At 36.6% G+C, this 22,424-nt stretch overlaps 1 protein-coding gene across 1 annotated transcript; it reads left to right on the top strand.

The window, feature by feature from the left end:
* The first annotated feature begins 10,095 nt into the window (after positions 1–10,095).
* On the top strand, positions 10,096–16,522 carry LOC140958992 (plasma membrane ATPase 1-like). Its single transcript, XM_073416664.1, has 20 exons — positions 10,096–10,445; positions 10,543–10,662; positions 10,998–11,096; positions 11,181–11,318; positions 11,402–11,537; positions 11,621–11,799; positions 11,878–12,084; positions 12,164–12,283; positions 12,370–12,489; positions 12,564–12,686; positions 12,775–12,879; positions 13,021–13,165; positions 13,354–13,518; positions 13,640–13,878; positions 14,021–14,053; positions 14,141–14,222; positions 14,517–14,677; positions 14,823–15,008; positions 15,097–15,536; positions 16,209–16,522. Exons 1-19 carry the CDS (start codon positions 10,392–10,394, stop codon positions 15,310–15,312), a joined length of 2,628 nt encoding a protein of 875 aa, XP_073272765.1. The 5' UTR covers positions 10,096–10,391; the 3' UTR covers positions 15,313–15,536; positions 16,209–16,522.
* The last annotated feature ends 5,902 nt before the right edge of the window (positions 16,523–22,424 follow it).

The raw sequence follows: 22,424 nt of genomic DNA, 5'->3' as shown, positions 1-22,424 counted from the left end.
TAAATTCAAGGAGTTGAATTTATGATAATTAAATTTTGAGAGAATAAATTCAAGTAGTTGAATTTATAAAATTTGAGAATTTAATTTATTAAACTCAAATGTTGGGTTTATTAAATATTAAATTTTGGAGGTGATAAAAATTCAAGGAGTTGAATTTATAATTTAAATAATAAATTCAAATGTTGAATTTATAATGTATTTAATTTATTAAGCTCAAAAGTTGAGTTGATTAATTAATAAATTAAATATGGTGGATAATGTGTTTAATGGGCTTGTAGGAGTACAAGTCCAACATATTAAATAATTAAAATTTTAATGGACTTTGATTAAATTAATTAAACTAGTTGGAGTAGCCCAATTAATTAAATCAAGCCCATTAATATTAATTATATAGTTAGGGTTTAAGTTAATTATAAATAATACAAAAAAAAAGGTCAAACACTACACCACCACTTACCACCCTTTCGAGACTCCCACCTCCAATAAGAGAAAAATTCGGCCACTTGCTTTTAAGAAAAGAATTATTGTGCCGTCTCTCAATTATTTTCTTTCCTACGTAAAATCTCTTCCAAATTTTTTAGTGCAATTTGGAAGAGGAACATACCATCCAGTCGTGTACTTGATAGGAAGATTTCATCGAAGAAAGTTCGTAGGGAATCAACAAGAGCTAATCCGTTTATACCGGATTAGTTGGAGTCCAGTGATTTAATTCACAAAGGTATAATTTTCTGAACATCCTATGTATGTTTAATTCGTGAAAACCATACGAGTGTCCAAAAGTTATTTTGTTTTCAAAATAAAATAAAAATTTTAAACTTCCGCTGCGTTTGGGCACGTAGAAAACCGAGATCCAACAGTGGTATCAGAGCCAAGTTTTTTTCTAAATCGTATGGTTTGATATTGAATACTTTATTTCTAACCACACAAGAAAATTTTTCAGAAAATTTAGCACCATGAAAATTTATTTTTTCCAGATTTTCGAAAAAAAAAAATTTAAATCTGCCCGGAACTGTTCCGGGCAGTCCGTGCGCAGGCGTCCGGCGCGCTGCGCGCGCCTGTGCGCGTTCTGCGCGCACAGGGCCGCTGCCGTTGCCCGAAACGTTCGGGCAGCGGGCGGGCGGCTGCCCGGGAGTGTCTCAGGAAGCGCGTTGAATAATGGGCTTGAATTGTTTGGGCCTAGGGTGCGATTTTCTGATTTTTCAAAATTTTGGGTAAAATTGATATTTTTGAAAATTGGTTCAATTTTTCTTTTTAAAAATTAATTTTTGGAAAATTAATAATTTTCTTGTGAAATAAATAATTAGAATATGATTTTAATTATTTATGGTAAAAATGAGTTTTTACAAGAAATCAATTATTATTGATTTAATTGGAAATTAAATAAAGGGGTTTATTTAATTTATTTAATTCTTTAATAATTGTGGTGGTTTGTGATAAATTATTAGATATATGATTTATCAATTAATTAAATTATTTAATTAAATTGATGTTAATATTTGATATTAAATGCATGAAGGATGATCGAGAGCCTTGACCAATGTGTTAGGTGTATGTTAGGATATTTTACTGTTTTTATTCATTTTTATAATATTTGATATTATTAAAGTGGGCCTGGTTTATGGCCCGTTCCCACCCCCATGAGATGTATCCCTTATGTGCCATGGCTATTCAAATGTAATTATTAGAAATAGTGGGAGATCAATACTGGAAGATGGTGGGCCCGATGATCAAGATGAAGACATGTAAAATATTGGAAGCTTTTGTAATAGTTGCATTTGCATCCCTGCATTCACCTAGGTTTTGGACCTGGATCCATGTATGGCTCACATGGATCTAATAGTGTTGGCGATCGATCATCCTTGTTTATTGTTGAATGTCATATTATGATATATGTGATATATAGTAGTATGCATGTATGTATATTATTAAATAATATAGTTGCATGAATCCGGCAAACATACAAACTCGTGGCACGCGATTTTTAAATTAAAATGATGAGACAATTTTAAAATTAAAATCCCTCATTTTGAATAAGATTCAAGATTTATATCAAACCGGAAAAGTAAAAATTAAAAGAGTTTAATTTTTCCTTGCCTTCCATCAACCGTGGTTGCATGTTGATCGCTACCCGCGGACAGTGTCTGGCTCATATTATTGGGGAGACCTGTACGCCGGAAAGCTGTGACTTCCACCGGACATATGATGTGAATTGAGTGGAACTCCCATGACTTCGGCTCATATTATTGGGGGAACTCATGGCGACCGTCTACTACAATTCAATATTGATGGGTTGGTTTGACACGTGAAAATAAACGGCGTCATATTATTGGGTCCTTATTAAACGTGAGGCAAAACACGCGGAGGTTGCATGGGGATGCAATTGGATTCTACCTTTTAGAAATTATAATTGGCTGATATTATTCGGGATTATAATTGGCTAATTGGACTCTACGTGCCTACTAAGGAAATACGATTTCCCTTTTTCATCAGAGGGTGGTGGAAATGTCAAAATAGTGGGAGGAAATTTATAAAATAAAAATCCATATTTTATATCTTAGAATTATTTTAAAATTATCAGTAACCATTATCTGTTTTTCCATTTTCAGTATATTTACGATGACTACTCGTAACCCGCTTTCAATCATTCTCGATCAAAACAAATTGACTGGCCCTAACTATCATGACTGGTTTCGAAACTTAAAGATTGTTCTGAACTCCGAAAGGATTGCGTATGTGCTTGATAAGAAGCCACCTAAGGAGGCGGCTCCTGATATCAGTAGGACTGAATTAGCTAAGCTTGAGAAACATTGGGATCATGATCTCCAAGCTAAGAGCTACATGTTGGCTTCTATGTCGAATGAACTTCAGAGGAGGTTCGAGGAGGCGGTGAATGCTGCTGACATTCACCTTCATCTGAAAGAATTGTATGCTGTACAAACTCGTTCAGAGAGACATGCTACTGTTAAAGAACTCATGACTACACGCTTGCGAGAGGGGGCTTCGGTCCATGAGCATGGTGTTAGGATGATTGGGCTCATCGAGAAGTTGGTGGGACTCGACTTGGTTATGCCTAGTGAGCTCTCGACTGATATTCTATTGCTGTCTTTACCTGCCTCGTTCGATGGATTTGTGGTTAATTTTAATATGAATAAGCTTGAGGCCACCCTTGAAGAGTTGGTCAATATGCTCACTAATTATGAGGCCACAATTAAAAAGGAAAAGCCTGTTCTTCTGGTGGGTTCTTCGTATAGTACGAAAAAGGGAGCCCCAAATAAAGGCAAGAAACGTTCTGCCCCTCCAAAGAAGAACAAGCACAACAAGAAGCCATACAAGAAACCAAATCCGGGGCCTACAAAGCCTGACAAGTCAGAACAAATCTGTTTCCACTGCAACAAGCCTGGACATTGGAGGCGTAATTGCGCGGAGTATCTTGCCCAGAAGCGTTCTGGCCATGGTATGTTTTATATTGAAGTTAATGTTTCTATTAATTCCTCTTCTTGGGTATTGGATACCGGATGTGGTTCTCATCTATGCAATGATTTGCAGGTGATGGGAAGAAGCAAGAGGCTTAGAGATGGTGAGACCTTTCTAAGACTGGGAAATGGAGCAAGAGTTGCTGCCACTGCCATTGGAGACGTTACTTTAATTTTGGACAATAATTTTAAGTTGTTTTTGAGAGATGTTTTATTTGTTCCTGAATTGGTTAAAAACATTATTTCTATTTCTATGCTTGATAGGGATGGTTATTCTTGTGTTTTTGCTAAAGGTGTTTGCAATTTATACAAGAATGAATGTTTGATTGGAACTGGAGAATTAACAAACGATCTCTATAACTTAAAATTAAAAGATATTCCGTTGAACAATATCCAAGCGCGTACGAAAACAACAACAAACAAAAGAAAAATAGAAGATCCAAATCCCGCACAAATATGGCACGCTAGACTAGGTCATATTTCCCAAAGAAGGATGCACAAGCTAGTGGGAGAAGACATGTTTGACCTGTCAGACATAAATTCTCTACCAACTTGTGAGTCCTGTCTAAAAGGAAAAATGACTAAAACTCCATTCAGTGGAAACGTGGAACGTGCACATGGTCTACTGGATTTGATCCACACGGACGTTTGTGGCCCGCTAAGTGTTAGCACAAAATTTGGGCATTACTACTTCATTACCTTTACTGATGACCATTCGAGGTATGGGTACGTTTATTTGATGAAACACAAATCTGAAGCATTTGAAAAGTTCAAAGAATTCAGATCTGAAGTAGAAAATCAGCTACAAAGAAGTATTAAAGCACTTCGATCTGATCGAGGTGGAGAATACTTGAGTGCTGAATTTTTGGGTTATCTAAAAGAGAATGGGATTCTCTCACAGTGGACTCCACCAGCAACACCACAATTGAATGGTGTTTCTGAACGTCGAAATCGAACTTTGATGGACATGGTTCGATCTATGATGGGATTCACTGAATTGCCTACATCGTTTTGGGGCTTTGCGCTTGAAACTGCGGCAATGTTGTTGAATAATGTCCATACTAAAGCAGTGGATAAAACACCATATGAGATATGGATGGGGAAACCTCCCAAGTATTCTTACTTGAGAATATGGGGATGTCCTGCGTATGTGAAGCAGACAGTGGGAGACAAATTGGATAGTAGATCCACTTTGTGCTACTTTGTAGGATATCCAAAGAATTCTGTTGGATATTATTTCTATCATCCTAGTGAAGCAAAAGTGTTTGTTTCAAGAAATGCCACCTTTTTGGAAAGGGAGTTTCTATTAGATAGAAAAGGCAAGATGATAGAACTTGAAGAAATTCAAGATACTCCCTCAACTTTAGAAGTTGAACCTAATCCCATAGAACCAGTAGTTGAAGTACAAGCTCCTAGAAGGTCTGATAGGGTTATTAGACCACCTGCCAGATATACACTTCTTCATGAACAAGGCCATGATGAGCCTTGTGTTGGATGTGATCCAATGAATTTCAAAGAAGCAATATCTGATACTGATTCAACCAAATGGCTTGAAGCCATGCAGTCAGAAATGGACTCTATGTATTCAAACCAAGTCTGGACATTAGTGGATCCACCTGAGGGAATTGTTCCCATAGGATGCAAATGGATCTACAAAAGAAAGCTTGGGGCGGATGGAAAGGTAGTGACCTTCAAAGCAAGACTGGTTGCAAAAGGTTATACTCAAAGGCAAGGGGTTGACTATGAGGAAACTTTTTCACCAGTTGCTATGTTTAAGTCCATTAGAATACTACTAGCCATAGCAGCATGGTATGACTATGAGATATGGCAAATGGATGTAAAGACTGCATTTCTCAATGGAGACATCAAAGAAGAAATTTATATGTCTCAACCTGAAGGATACACATCAGTAGGAAGTGAGCATAAGGTATGCAAACTTCAGAGGTCTATATATGGTCTCAAGCAGGCATCAAGGAGTTGGAACCTCAGATTTGATAGCACAATCAAAGAGTTTGGTTTTGCTAAGAATCCCGAGGAACCATGTGTGTACAAGAAAGTTAGTGAGAGTGCAGTGACATTCCTTATACTTTATGTTGATGACATCCTACTTATTGGGAATGATGTAGGATTACTGCAATCAACTAAAATATGATTGGCCAGTAAATTCTCCATGAAAGACATGGGTGAAGCATCTTATGTATTGTGAATACAGATCTATAGAGATTGATCGAAGAGGATGCTAGGAATCACCCAAGCCACTTATATCGATACCATTATTAAGCGATTCTCTATGGAAGAGTCCAAGAGATGATACTTACCAATGTGTCATGGTGTTACTCTATCGAAAGCAATGTGTCCCAAAACTGAAGAAGAGATAGAGATGATGACACGTGTTCCATCTGCGTCAGCTATTGGTAGTATCATGTATGGTATGATATCGACACGTCCTGATGTTGCTTACGCTTTGAGTGTTACAAGCAGATATCAGGCGAACCCTGGTACAATGCATTGGAAGGCCGTGAAAGATATTCTTAAATAGTTGAGAAGAACTAAGAACTTGTTCATGGTCTATGGGGGTGGAGAATTAAAATTGGAAGGCTACACTGATTCTAGCTTCCAATGTGATGTAGATGATTCGAAATCGACCTCTGGTTTTGTATTCATGCTTAATGGTGCGGCTGTATCTTGGAAAAGTTCCAAGCAAGACACCGTTGCGGATTCCACCACTGAAGCTGAGTACATTGCTGCATCTGCTGCAGCTAAAGAGGCAGTTTGGATGAGGAATTTTGTCCAAGAGTTGGGCGTTATTCCTAACGGAGTTGATCCAGTCCCGGTGTACTGCGACAACACTGGTGCCGTTGCGCAAGCAAAGGAACCAAGGTCTCATCAGCGATCCAAACATGTACTGAGGAAATTCCACATCATCCGGGAGATTGTGGGAAGGGGAGACATATCAGTCCAAAGAGTCCCCTCTGCAGATAACGTTGCCGATCCACTTACGAAGCCCTTGCCAGGACCATTGTTTGAGAAGCATCGCGAAGCAATGGGATTAAAGTTTATGGGTAGTTGGCTCTAGGGCAAGTGGGACATTGTTAGAGTAGATGCCCTGCAAGTCAACTGTTGACTAGGGATTTTATTGACTCAGTTGTAAAGAACAATCTTTATTTTAATATAATTCATTATTTCATGGTTTGTTATTTCTTTATCTGTATACCCATGATTTCAAACATAGATAAAGACCTTGATTATACTTTAATACAAATGAATCGTAATTCGATGTTGAAACTCATTTGTAAACACTGTATGATCTAAATTCGTTCCTAGTCGATTCAGCCGCCTAAAACATGGATAAAGGTCGCTTGAGCTCGAGACTAGCATCTGTGATGTTGTGTACTGCGTTTCTTGGTAAGGGCATAGAGATGTCCAAACATACAGATGGGTAGTCATATGATGATTATACCGAACAACCCTCCCTCGGACTTTCCAAGTGGTTATCATTCATCGAGAGGATAAGTCCGTGGTTATGATTGTACACCATTAGTCCTTACGACCCGGGACAACACTGAGGCTCTATATGCTAGGGCTGTGCTTTGACTCGTTTACCGACTCCAGGAGAGTCATCAGGTGGCGAGGTTGGGTATAGTTGCGACACATATAGGAGCCAGTGCATTGTAGTCGGGGATTCACCGCTCACCTACGGGTGTGGATATCCTATGTGATCTAATGTAATAATAGTGTATGGAATCTCTGGCCAGAGTATGAGATGTACGTTGAAGAAGGAGTTCTCCAATAGTACACGCGATGCCACTATTAAAGTTATCTAATAGTTATCGAATTAATATGCAACCCTCGATGAACCAATGATTACAGATTCGATCGGGATATATGAGATGAAGGGACTGTACTGTACGCTAATCATAATCGACTGGTTCTTGCAGGCACTATCAGTGATACCTAGGGGATCATGAGGCGATGCTACTAGACGCTCTTACCATGATCCGATGGGTGCAATCAGAAATGAGTTCTGACATTCTTGATCAAAGGGTTGATGAAAAGAATGGAGTTAACTAGGATAAACCCGAATAAGAATAAATGTTATTCTGAATCACAAAGAGTTGTGAACCCACGGCTAGCTGTATCCCTGAACCATTGAGAGTCACACAAGTACTGGATCGTTTGTTCCCGTTGAGAGAATAAATTCAAGAAGTTGAATTTATGTTATATAGTAAATTCAAGGAGTTGAATTTATGATAATTAAATTTTGAGAGAATAAATTCAAGTAGTTGAATTTATAAAATTTGAGAATTTAATTTATTAAACTCAAATGTTGGGTTTATTAAATATTAAATTTTGGAGGTGATAAAAATTCAAGGAGTTGAATTTATAATTTAAATAATAAATTCAAATGTTGAATTTATAATGTATTTAATTTATTAAGCTCAAAAGTTGAGTTGATTAATTAATAAATTAAATATGGTGGATAATGTGTTTAATGGGCTTGTAGGGGTACAAGTCCAACATATTAAATAATTAAAGTTTTAATGGACTTTGATTAAATTAATTAAACTAGTTGGACTAGCCCAATTAATTAAATCAAGCCCATTAATGTTAATTATGTAGTTAGAGTTTAAGTTAATTATAAATAATACAAAAAAAATGTCAAACACTACACCACCACCTACCACCCCTTCGAGACTCCCACCTCCAATAAGAGAAAAATTCGGCCACTTGCTTTTAAGAAAAGAATTATTGTGCCGTCTCTCAATTATTTTCTCTCCTGCGTAAAATCTCTTCCAAATTTTCTAGTGCAATTTGGAAGAGGAACATACCATCCAGTCGTGGACTTGATAGGAAGATTTCATCGAAGAAAGTTCGTAGGGAATCAACAAGAGCTAATCCGTTTATACCGGATTAGTTGGAGTCCAGTGATTTAATTCANAGGTTTAAGTTAATTATAAATAATACAAAAAAAAAAGTCAAACACTACACCACCACCTACCACCCCTTCGAGACTCCCACCTCCAATAAGAGAAAAATTCGGCCACTTGCTTTTAAGAAAAGAATTATTGTGCCGTCTCTCAATTATTTTCTCTCCTACGTAAAATCTCTTCCAAATTTTCTAGTGCAATTTGGAAGAAGAACATACCATCCAGTCGTGGACTTGATAGGAAGATTTCATCGAAGAAAGTTCGTAGGGAATCAACAAGAGCTAATCCGTTTATACCGGATTAGTTGGAGTCCAGTGATTTAATTCACAAAGGTATAATTTTCTGAACATCCTATGTATGTTTAATTCGTGAAAACCATACCAGTGTCCAAAAGTTATTTTGTTTTCAAAATAAAATAAAAATTTTAAACTTCCGCTGCGTTTGGGCACGTAGAAAACCGAGATCCAACAGGAAAGTCGTTTAGAAAACATGACTGATATGTATATGTTTGGTTATAAAAGCTTAGTTTATGATATGATCGGTTTAGGGAGTTTAAGTGTTTAGAAAGAAACTGAATAAAAACAGTTAAGAATTTTGATTTTTTTAAAATATGAATTAAATTTTTTGAGAAACTGGTCCTAAAATCTTTTTTGTCGATATAAATCAGTCAATTGATAAAAATGTGGAATTAGACTGAAATATAGATCGAATACTGAAGGATGATGTAATGTAAAACTGAAAGCATAACTGAAATGAATACACTAATTTTTACGGATGTTCGGAGACTTTAAATGCTCATATTTCACCTTTTCTATCATGATGATATGATTTTACTAAAAGAATTTGATATATTACAACAGATTGTAATAATCCAGTTCAGTTGGTCTTACACACTGTCAAACTGAAACTTTTAATCTATCGACACTTATACGGTGATTAACTGAATATCTCTAACTAGTAGCATGAATGCTATGAATAAATAAAATGAATTTAGAGCTAAGTATGAGATCTGTAAACTGAGAAAATATTCGTGAAAAGTACCGCAACTATTGAAGATTGTAGCTTGATTGTTTCATGTGTTTTCACTAGCCTTGTTTAACTGATTCAATCAGCTATATATAGTATTCGATCTCAACGGTCGTATCGAATGTATTTAAAATGCATTGAGTACGAGAGTAACACTCTTGATTTAGTATAATCCATGTCTTTCACTCTATATTCCACATTTCACCTTTCATTCTATTTTCGATTTATCAGCTCAATTTTTTTTCATTGGAGAACTTTAATTTTAAATTTAAAAATTTAATTTATTATCTATTTTTCAACCAATCACACTCGATGTATGTGCCACAATATGTTAATAATTATTTAAAATTAAAAAAATTAATTTATTCTCTATTTTTTTTTACCAATCACACTCAATGTATGTGCCACAATATGTTAATAATAATAATAATTACTATTATCTTTGAATCATCGGTGCAGCATAAAAACGAAGTTGGCATCTCCCAAAGAAAAAGAAAACGAAGCAGCCATTGTTGCCCATGTGCAGTTGAAACTGAAATTAATTTCAAACTTTTCTGCAGTGATACCATAGCATCTAGATGTTCTGTGGATGTGAAAGCTAATATTTTTAATAACAAATTTTTTTTAATATTAAAATGAATTATTAATACATATAGAAAGTATGAACTATCAAATAATGTGAAGATACAAAAAGGTTATGCTCTACGGTAACTGTTAAACCACGTTCTTGTTTTTCGGTTTCTATTTCCTTGCAGATTTGAAGTTGGTGGGTAGGCCTCGTTTTTGGTAATCGAACTGGAAATTCCTGTAAAAATTCAATCTTTTTCAACTGGGCTGCATTTAGTTCTCTCTCGTCCGCAGAAATTCCTACTGCTTCAGCAGTGCTTGTGTTTGTGTTCATGTTGGTTCTTGAATAAGCTTTTATCTGTAAAACTTGTTGGAAAAAGTTAACGCATTGTGAAATATGGGGGAAAAGCCTGAAGTTTTGGATGCTGTGTTGAAGGAAACTGTGGATTTGGTAACGGATCTGCCAATTTGGATCAATGATTTTCTAGATTTTGGGACGTCCCTTTTTTTGCTTGCTATAGACTTGTGCGTTGGTTGGTTGGTTGCAGGAAAACATACCCATTGACGAAGTTTTTGAGAATCTGAGGTGTACGAAGGAGGGTCTGTCAAATGAGGCTACGGAGGAGAGATTATCCATTTTTGGGCACAACAAGCTCGAGGAGAAAAAGGTGCCAAAAGTTTGCTCAAGTTATTTGTTTTTTTCGGGCTCTGTGTTTGGATGATAGTTTATGGTTGCCTCCTTTATTCTTATTTTCTCTGTCATATGATGCCTTACGGCAATGTACTTCTGATGCAGTTTTCCCCCCTCTTTCTTTCCCCCTTTTGACGTGAGTATGGCTGAGAGACGTGAGAAATGAATTAGTATTTCTTTTTGATCTCTTTAGTGGTGATTTTGGACAAGTTACTTTTGACGAGTCTTTTAATTTGATTTTGGATTTCACTGATAAAGTTTTTGACTTTAATCTGTATTTAAAACTTTTTTTCGCTTTTGAGTGCTTCTCAGGAGAGCAAATTCTTGAAGTTCTTGGGTTTTATGTGGAATCCTCTTTCATGGGTCATGGAAGCTGCGGCTATCATGTCCATTGCCCTTGCAAATGGGGGAGTAAGGACACACCTCTCAGCATAAAATTGCTTAAGAGCTATATTTCTGTGGAATGTACTGATTATTATGGGTATCATATTTCAGGGAAAGCCTCCGGATTGGCAAGACTTTGTGGGTATTATCACTTTGCTCGTAATTAACTCCACAATTAGTTTTATTGAGGAGAATAATGCTGGAAATGCAGCCTCTGCTCTAATGGCTCGTCTAGCTCCAAAAGCAAAAGTTCGATATTTCTACATCGGAATTTCTGATTAATAGTTTTGTTTTTGTGATGCTCATCTGATCAATAGTTGTTTTTTCTGAAGGTTCTTAGAGATGGGAAATGGAGTGAGGAAGATGCTTCTATTCTAGTTCCTGGTGACATTATCAGTATTAAACTCGGAGATATAATTCCTGCTGATTCTCGTTTGCTTGATGGTGACCCGCTGAAAATTGATCAGTGTGTGTTTATGTGTGCTTATGGCTGATTTGCATGCAATTTTCGAGTATAGTTTATTTAATATAATCGTGTTTGATCATGCAGTCTGCCCTAACGGGCGAGTCCCTTCCGGTGACGAAAGGGCCAGGGGACGGTATTTACTCGGGATCTACCTGCAAACAAGGAGAAATTGAGGCTATTGTTATTGCCACTGGGGTTCACACCTTTTTCGGAAAGGCTGCTCACCTTGTTGATTCTACTAACCAAGTGGGGCATTTCCAAAAGGCAAGTTTTGAAACTTGTTCAGGATCTCTCAATCCCTTTTTTATTTTTTGTAAATCTGTTTTCTTATTCATCTGTTAGGTTTTAACTGCAATTGGGAACTTTTGCATTTGCTCTATCGCGGTGGGAATGGTTATAGAGATTGTTGTTATGTACCCTATTCAGCATCGGAAATATCGCCCTGGGATTGACAATCTACTTGTGCTTCTCATTGGAGGAATTCCGATTGCTATGCCTACCGTCCTTTCCGTTACAATGGCAATTGGTTCTCATCGTCTGGCTCAACAGGTTTCCTTTATTATTGGCAATTTTATTTTTTGCCTTCTTTAGCATTCAAATTTGTAATGGAGTTATAATCTCTGTGAAGGGAGCTATTACAAAGAGAATGACTGCTATAGAAGAGATGGCTGGCATGGATGTGCTTTGCAGCGATAAAACGGGGACTTTAACTCTGAACAAGCTTACAGTTGACAAGAATCTCATCGAGGTTCAAGTGACATTTTTCTGCTGAAATTTTAGTTAATTACATTGCAAATCGGATTGCAACTCTATATTTTCAAAGCTTTTCTACAGGTTTTTGCGAAAGGCGTTGATGCAGATACTGTCGTGCTAATGGCAGCTCGAGCTTCTCGTACAGAAAACCAGGATGCCATAGACTGTGCTATAGTTGGGATGCTGGCTGATCCGAAGGAGGTGCCTCTCTGCTAGTTTATAAGTCTAATATGCGATAACTATTTTCACTTTCTTGAAATGCTGTCTTGAAACAGGCACGTGCTGGAATACGAGAAGCACACTTTCTTCCTTTTAACCCTACTGACAAGCGTACAGCATTGACTTACGTAGATGGTGAAGGTAATATGCACAGGGTCAGTAAAGGTGCACCTGAGCAGGTACAATCCACCTTTTTATGTGGTTTATTTATTTATTAATTCCATTTTGATCCTTAGTTTTTTTTTAAATCACAAATATGGATTTTAGATTCTAAACCTTGCACGCAATAAGTCAGACCTAAAGGGAAGGGTTCATGCTGTGATTGACAAGTTTGCAGAACGAGGTTTAAGATCGCTTGCTGTGGCATACCAGGTAAAACTTATCAGAATTTTAGTTTGCTAGCGTGTTTTTCTGTCCTAATTTGGAGTGTGGAATAGTAAGATGTTTGTCGATAATTGTTATGATATCAAATCGTTGCTAAATTTTGATGGTTTATTCTGCATTTGCTCCCAGGAAGTTCCGGAAAGAACAAAAGAAAGCCCAGGAGGCCCGTGGCAATTCATTGGTCTCATGCCACTTTTTGATCCACCGAGACATGATAGTGCGGAAACTATAAGAAGGGCATTGGATCTTGGAGTAAATTTCAAAATGATAACTGGTAGACTTTATTTTTCAAGCTTATCTTATAACTTTTGGTTGTTAAACTTGAGAAATTTTCTTGATTATTATGTATCAAGCTATACCTATACTTGCACAGTTTCTACTACCTAATGTGTCACTGTCATTATTTTGTACCGTCACATTTTGGTTTCAACAGTTTCAAAAGTAGTGAGCTGCTTTTGACAGGGGATCAACTGGCCATTGCCAAGGAAACGGGTCGGAGGTTGGGAATGGGAACTAATATGTATCCCTCATCAGCTTTGTTGGGTCAGAATAAGGTTGAATCGATTGCCGCTTTGCCAATTGATGAGCTTATAGAGAAAGCTGACGGTTTTGCTGGTGTTTTCCCAGGTACCTTTTATATTGTTTTATCTGGAATTTCAATGTACCCTCGTTTCATAATTCGATACTCTGATAAGAATTTATTTCCAAACCATTGTTCATTAATTTGTTCACCTTCTGTATCTGTCAGAGCACAAATACGAAATAGTAAAACGTCTCCAAGCCAGGAAACATATCTGTGGAATGACCGGAGATGGAGTAAATGATGCTCCTGCTCTGAAGAAGGCTGATATTGGGATTGCTGTTGCTGATGCAACAGACGCGGCTCGCAGTGCTTCTGACATTGTGCTTACTGAACCTGGTCTCAGTGTTATAATTAGCGCAGTTTTAACTAGTCGGGCAATCTTCCAGAGGATGAAAAATTACACGGTAGGACTAGTTATGTTAGTTTCGACAGTATAATCAGGCTGAACGTTTTACTTGTTATGTTTGTTTAGCATTATTTCATGGCTTACTGACGTTTCTAAATACTACTTATCTTGAACTCACAATTTTTTTCCTACATTTGCAGATTTATGCAGTTTCGATTACAATACGTATTGTGGTGAGTTTATCATGCCCTTCCAGATCTACAGTTTAATTCATTTTTGCATTTTCTTAATCTGTGGTATCTTTAATTTTCATGGACCAGCTTGGTTTCATGCTACTGGCTCTAATATGGGAATTCGACTTTCCTCCTTTTATGGTGCTAATCATTGCAATTCTCAATGATGGTTTGTTTTGCTGAACCCTCTTTTCTCATTCACCCCCACTGTCCCTCCTGTTTGACAGGTTCAGATATCGGACCTTTGGATGAGCTTTTATGCATCTATGCTTTTTGTGTGCACAAGATTTGAAATCAGATCATGTATCATGATTAACCATTTCACATTCTTGGTAAAATTTTAGAAAACTGATGTTCAGCACAAATCGTTTTGTTTTCATTAATGCACCTTCAATAGATGTCTGAATTACCTGTTGGACTTGTTTAATAATGAATATGATCTTATATCATACACCTCATATAGGTACCATTATGACAATATCTAAAGATAGAGTTAAACCATCTCCACTTCCGGACAGCTGGAAACTTGCTGAAATTTTTGCAACGGGAATCATCCTTGGTGGTTACCTGGCCATGATGACTGTCATTTTCTTTTGGGCAGCTTATAAAACAGACTTCTTTCCGGTAGCATAATCTTTCAAGTTGATGTATCTTTTGACGTTCACTTTTTCTGCATTACTTCAAGTTTCATTCATTCCTTCAAGTACGCAAAACTCAGAGATATCTATGAAACTTTTCATCCATCTTATTATTTTTGGTCAACCTCCAGCGCTTATTTGGGGTGTCAACACTTGAAAAAACTGCTCATGATGACTTTAGAAAGCTTGCTTCAGCAGTATATCTTCAAGTGAGCACTATCAGTCAAGCTCTGATATTTGTTACAAGATCCCGAAGCTGGTCATATGTCGAGCGTCCTGGTTTATTGCTCGTAGCCGCGTTTTTTATTGCCCAACTGGTTAGTTCCTATCTCATTCAATTCATTTGAATGGAACTTTTGATTTTTGGAAATACAATCTTGACCACTACTACTTTGCATCAAGCAGGTTGCTACACTGATTGCTGTGTATGCAAATTGGAGCTTTTCAGCTATTGAAGGAATTGGATGGGGTTGGGCTGGAGTAATTTGGCTTTATAATATCATTTTCTATATCCCGCTTGATATTATCAAGTTTCTAATACGATATGCTCTCAGTGGGAGGGCTTGGGATCTTGTTCTCGAGCAACGGGCAAGTAGCAACGTGAAAGCTATACTGCTTTAAAAGTTCTCTCATCTGCACCTTATTCGTGTTTGTTCTTGTGTGCAGATTGCCTTTACAAGGCAAAAAGATTTTGGAAAAGAACAGCGTGAGCTTCAATGGGCACATGCACAAAGGACCCTTCACGGGCTGCAAGTTCCCGATACCAAATTGTTTAATGAAACTACAAATTTTTCGGAACTCAATCAGTTGGCCGAGGAAGCAAAACGAAGAGCTGAAATTGCTAGGTAAGGATGACCTTTGCTGTTAAATTTTTGCCTAGTGGTGCAAGACTCCCAATTCAAGGCTCAAGAAAGGGCTGCAAACAAATTGAATAGAGAGTCAAATACTACTCAATATTTTTATATTCGAACTCCATTGAGTCGGGGCTCGAAAATGAACTTGAGTAAAACCGCAGCTCAATTGGAGATCATAAGTTTGTTTAATCTTAAATGTATTTATAAAAATTTATTAATATATAGAAACTCGTGAGTTATCGAATTAAATAATTTGGACTGGATTTCAGCCAAGTGAATATTCAATCAGGGCTTGGATTCGATAATTTTGAATGGGGGATTGAATAATAATTATTTTTACTGAGAGCCATGAAGCTGTAGATTTCAACACATTTTAGATTTCAACACATTTTACTCGAATTCAAGTCATCTACACCCTCTATTACTAACAGCTCGTAATTACTTGACATCCATCCAACTTGCTTCCTGCTATTGCCACGAGTCCATGCATGCCGCTATATCTTTAACTTGGATGACTCATATCTAGACCAATCTGATTCCTGAAACAGAACCAGTTTTTCCAAGTTCTTTCAGCTATTGCTTAGGCCTGTTGCGATGATGTATTTCTAAAACCCCCGAATGAGAATTCCATATTCCTAATGTATTTTCTGTCGTTCCACACAGGTTAAGGGAGCTGCATACATTGAAAGGACACGTCGAATCAGTGGTGAGGCTGAAGGGTCTTGATATAGATACGATTCAGCAGGCGTACACTGTATGAGCTAGAACGTTAACTGCTATATACATTTTTAACAACTGCCCACTTTAACGTATCACTAGCTTTCATTACGAGTTATACCAGAGAAACAGCTTGTTCTGATTCCCTTGAATTATACCTTAGTTGTTTCCCTTTTTATTGAATCTGAGGAAACAATGTTATTACTATTATATGTTATTAGAAGTTTGTATATAATATATGAAGCTCTTGATTTGGTGTAGTTTCTTTTCTTTTTCTTTTTCTTTTTCTTTTTCTTATTCTTTGTAGATATTATGTGATAAGCAGTGGTACAATGTTCAGTAACGAAGTAGGAGATTTCTGCCAATTCATGCATGAAAATTTCTTGTTTAGTTGCTACCATGTATTTCTTTTTTCTTAAAAAAAAATCTGACACAGCTATGAGTCCTTTGCAAGAAAATGACTTGACAAAAAAGTTTTTAAAAATGGACTTCATTTTACCTTCACACATAATGTGATACATTGCACCAATTCTTGGAAATCTGGTTTTTCCCCCTTTGAATTACAATATTATTAATTTTTCCTCATCGATCGAATAATATTTCGCAATTAAACGATGAGAAACAAGATGTGGGTTGTCACAAATGGAAATGGCATCGTAACGAGAGGGGCTATACAGAACGCACCTATTTGGGTCACCAGCCATGATAGCATGCTCCCCATCGGCCATGAACATGGCTCCAATCGGATGAAGCTTTCTACCAAGAATGACCAACTTTCGAACTTATGGGGACAACTTCAATGATATCGGTCAACGGAGAATCACATAAAAGGGCTAGAAGCTTTGCTGTAGGAGCGATTAATCATCCCAGTCCCCTTCGTCGGATCGCCCTCGGGTCCAACCACGCCTTATCTCGCCCTCGATTCGTGTGCTCAAACGGGGCATATCAAGAAATCAGAAGGTACGACAATTTGCTTCATACCCATGAAGCATGCATGACTGGTTACACCTAGCTCGTTTGTTACCTGTAAACAATTTTTTCATGTCACATTCGAAAACATCGGGAAGTATTTTGCGAGTTTTGAGCTGGAACCTTTCTTGGATAACCTTGATGAGTTATATCAGGGTATGGTTGATGGATTTAGATCCAATCCCATCAATTTTCCGAGAACTGTCTATCATTGTGCTATCTGAGTTAGTTACATTCGAACTCGAATCTTTTCGATTTTTTTTTTTTTTAATGATCATATGAGTCCTAACCCACCCTTTAGCCATGGATAATAAAGGGTCATACATAGACTGATTTGGAACTAATATAATGACATGATTTGGTAGTGTCGACATAAATTGATGGCAATTTTGAAAGAAGAATTGGAGAATAGGAAGAAGGGCCCAAATGAAGCAAAGAAAGATATAATGGAAGGGCTCAGGGAAATCAAAGATGAAGAAGAAAATCAACGAAACGACATTGAAGTACTCGATAACATGGTCAGCCTCCTATGCATAACACTGATTTCGATATGGAACACGCGTATGGGCAGAATATGTCACGCCCCGAGACGGGGTTTGGTTGACACCGGCGTTGCTCTCAAATTTACATTCGAAAACAACAAGCCTCAGAAGTACATAATTCAGAAATCATTCTTTTATTCATAATACTGAATATTCAATGTCTGATACAACTCCATTAATAACGGTTTACAGCGAAAATGTAAAACCAAAAATACAATGTCTGAACAGATGCAGCGGAATATAAAATATAAATCAGAACTGAGAACAACGATCTTCATCACCAGCCCCAAAATTGAATCTGCTCTTCTTCTTCTAACTTTTCTTCCTCGTTCTTATCTGAGATGGGTTTGGTGGGTGAGTGATATGGTTGTCACTCAGTAAGCAGGGGCGGGAATAACTCCCAGTTTTCGAAATCCCATTTTACAGAAACAGTAACACAATAACATATAGAAAACTCTTGTTTCGGAACAGAAGTCAGAATTCAGAAATCACAGGTTTCAGAACAGAAATCATAAATAGTAAGCACTGAGCACGTTAGTGAATTTCATGGCTAAACTGATATCAGTCCCCTATATGTTCTCTCCTCTAAGGGGTGAGGCCAGAATCAGAATCAGAATCAGAATCAGAATCAGAATTCAGAAATGTTCAGAATATATATTCCTACCATTAGTTCACTAGGGAGTTTCAGTGCTTCAAAATCATATATCAGAAATTAAACATACAGAAACTGTGCGGTAAAACAGAATTATCAAACTGATTTCAAGATACTTATATATAAGCCCACTTACAGAGTTTCGGTTGAAGTCTACTGGAAATCATTTGTGTAACACCAATGGATTTTACAGTTCAAACAAGGCACTTTCTTAGCTCGAAAATTTAAGTAATACTCTCAAGATTTGTGTAACACCAAATCAGAGACTTGCGGGTGTTATTTATAGGCCAAAATCTGACTGTTAGCCTCCCTATTAATGATCATAATCTGCCATTAACAGCCTTTATTCCGTGTTAATGCTTCAGTTACAAGTCTAAGCTGAATCAGTAACCGTCTGCTGGAATCTCGCTCTTCTGCTGCTGGATTTTATCTGTTGTCTGCTGCTGGATTTTAATCTGCTGGAAAAACACCAGCTTCTGAAATATTGACTTCTGCTGCTGGAAATTTTGCATTGTTGCTGAAATGCTGGAAATTCGGGTTCTCACAGAATAAGTAACTACCGTTGGTTAGTGAGGATGATACTTGCAATACGGAACACGCTTATGGGCAGAATGAGCAGCAACTGTCCGACAATGAAAATGATGCTTGCAATACTGAGCACGAACACGAACATAGACAGAATTGCCTTTGATAACTTATGAAGATGACGTGTTGGAATATTTGAGACTTTAACAAGCCTCTTAAGCAAAAGAGTGTTCAAGCTTTGGTTAAATCACAACAGTTGGACATTATATGCTTTTTGGAAACTAAACTTGACTTTGCTGCTATGGATAGAGTTTTAAGGCTACGATTATCCGGTATGTTGCATTTAGATAATTTTGCATTTCATGATAGAATTAGAATTCTTCTGCTATGGAATGCAAGTGTGGTGAATATATCTCTGATTGATATGAATGCTCAGTTTATGCATGTTAAGGTTGACTGTCTAAGAACATCTCACTCTTTTTTGACTACTTTTGTCTATGGATAGCATTGCAATGCATCTCGAAAATCTCTCTGGAACTCTCTTATAAGTTTGGGAGGGGGAATTTCGGATCCTTGGGTTGTGCTTGTTGAATTTAATAGTTACCTAAAAGTAGATGATAAGAAAAGGGGAGTCTCTATTAAAAACAATGAACTCCCTGATTTTGTAGAGTGTGTTTCCCAACTGGAATTAGTAGATATTCAAAGTGTGAGTTGTTTCTTCACGTGGATGAACCCCAATGTTTGTTCAAAGCTAGATAGGGTTATGGTGAAATAATTCATGGTTCTTTATTAATGTGAATGCATTTGCTGATTACATCGTCCCGAGATGTGTTTCTGATCATGCGTATTATATTAGTACTTTTGATAAATTGGAAGTGAGAGAAAGTAAGAACTTTAAGTTTTTCAATATGTGGACATTACATAATAACTTCGTTGATTTGGTGAGATATAACTGAGATATTCATGTCAATGAGATAACACATTACGTCTTGAAACAGAAAATTGGTAAACTCAAGAAACCACTACGCTAAACATCCACCACTTTAGCCATATATCTAGTAGGGATAAAAAAGCTACGACTGAATTAGGGAGTACACAAAACGGGGATATTAAGTTTCTTAAGCAGCGAGCTGAAACTTTTTTGGAGACAGGGAGACTATTCTTTGCACAAAAGGCTAAGTATGACTTTCTGAAGTTTTGAGACAGATGTTCCAAATTCTTTCATGGTATTATTTCATGCCCGTATAAATAAATTTTTTTATATTTTCGTTTTCTAGAGTCTGTTTTATGTGTACATCTATGCATACAAAAATGATTAATAAAAACATCCATGACACCTTTTTCTGTAATGACTTATTCAAATTAAATTAAATATTATCGATGATTTGTATTTTATATGACACCAACATATCATGTTATAGATGAGGGTCTGAATTCGAGACTCAATTATAAAAGCATTCGCTAAAAAAATTGAATTAAATATTTGATTATTTTTAAAGTATGTTTAAGTGAAAAAAAAAACTCAACTGACTTTATTAATCACGATTACAAGCTTGTTTCTCTTGGGTTAAACATTTATTTATACGGGCAATTGGTCCGACCTATTTATCCGACAATAACTTTAAAAACTAAATCTTTATGTATTTACTTACCACTAGATGCACGCGTTGTTTGCTTGTGCAATATTTTTTCTTTGTTCCATAAATATGAGTATTTTTATTGAGAGAGAGACTCATTATACCCCCATCCCAGCCCCGCTGCCATAGGTATGGCATGAATTGATAGATTGGTCTATTTCTAACCAGAACATACCAGACTTGGTAGTGACATTCCAATTGGGGAGGCAATTTAGCCATGGTCCAACTCGATCACCACTTTGGCAGGTTACCAACAGTACTCTGTTTTCTGGCAGACAAGGTTTAGAAACTTGGATGCATCGGCAACTTTATCGTACCTGTTGTCACCAGAGATTCCACTTAAAGAACACAAGTAGTGGTTCGAGAACGTTCGATTTCAACTCTTTCTAAAGCATGTTCTAAGTTGTCAAATTTGCCAAGAATCAACACTGCACCATCCAGTTTGTATAAGTCATCAAACATGGAGAAAACAAGTCACATTGATAATTAGCCAAATTATCCAGGACTGAAAAGGACTGCAGAGTGCCCCTTTTCTGAAGGAAGAGGGTAAAATGGAACATCATATTCACACTTTATGACTGAAAACTACGCATGCACAAAACTAGGAATCTTTACAAACCTCCCCCGCCGCCACCCCCACCCCACCCCACCCACCCGCACACAAAATATGGGAAGCACGAATTCCTCAGTTGGACTTGTATTTTTCTCCTTAACTTAGTCGAGTCAAACAAACTCATTAACAGATAAGAAACAGACATTTGAGAAATGCTCCAAAGCATGTAATATTTGATGAATGTTCACAATAATATGCTAGTAGAGTTTAAGAACTAGTATCCATTTTACAACAAAACATATTGATTTAAGGGATAATAAACTAGAAATATATCACATCAAAGATAAGAACTTCAAGCCCCCAAATCCATTGGTGGTGTTAGTTAAAATCAACTCGTCGGAACAGAAACCATCTACATGTTTCAGCTGGATTTGACTGCCATTAAAATCAATAATCTACACAAGAAAAGGTGAATGTGTACCCAAATTTCTTGGATAGAAACATATAATTAGACAGTTCTGAGCATTTTATCTATTGCACTTCAATTCTTTGGGTATCAAATGCACGATGTTATAAGCTCGTTATTCATCGTGCAAGCCTTAGTCTGAAAAACCGAACTATCTATTAGCCAATTGATCAGGTAATCTATATATTATTTATTTATTTATTTATACCTATAAAAGTGTGGATGAAGGGCATTGTTTTCCAATTGTGCAATGACAAAATTAACCTTCTATACACACTTCAAGAATATAATGTAACTCTTATATTACTTTTATCAAATAATTCATTTTTGTACTACATTTAAAATATTTTATCCTTTTAATTTTTTCTCTACAATTTTTTTCCAATGATTTTACCTATAAAAGTGTGGATGAAGGGCATGTTTTCAAATTGTGCAGTGACAAAATTAACCTTCTATACATCCATATCTATATCTATATCTATATCTATATCTATATCTATATACCTATAAAAGTGTGGATGAAGGGCATTGTTTTCCAATTGTGCAGTGACAAAATTAACCTTCTATACGTATTTCAAGAAGAGTATGTAACTCCTATATTAATTTTATCAAATAATTCATCTTTATACTACATTTAAATGTTTTATCCTTTTAATTTTTTTTCTACAATTTTTTTCCAATGATTTTACCTATAAAAGTGTGGATGAAGGGCATTGTTTTCCAATTGTGCAGTGACAAAATTAACTATCTATACACACTTCAAGAATAGTATGTAACCACTATATTAATTTTATCAAATAATTCATCTTTATACTACA

Source organism: Primulina huaijiensis, chromosome 15, assembly GCF_012295235.1.
Source record: "Primulina huaijiensis isolate GDHJ02 chromosome 15, ASM1229523v2, whole genome shotgun sequence".
In the NCBI taxonomy this organism is placed as follows: Eukaryota; Viridiplantae; Streptophyta; class Magnoliopsida; order Lamiales; family Gesneriaceae; genus Primulina; species Primulina huaijiensis.
The sequence above is the reverse complement of the archived record's forward strand: the minus strand, read 5'-3'. Positions and strand labels throughout refer to the sequence as shown.

Bases quoted from the DNA above. Each gene is read 5' to 3' on its own strand.
- LOC140958992 (XM_073416664.1), top strand. From the start codon at position 10,392: ATGGGGGAAAAGCCTGAAGTTTTGGATGCTGTGTTGAAGGAAACTGTG. The intron at 10,663-10,997 runs GTGCCAAAAGTT...AGTGCTTCTCAG, and splicing joins ACAAGCTCGAGGAGAAAAAG to GAGAGCAAATTCTTGAAGTT. The intron at 12,490-12,563 runs GTGCCTCTCTGC...GTCTTGAAACAG, and splicing joins TGCTGGCTGATCCGAAGGAG to GCACGTGCTGGAATACGAGA.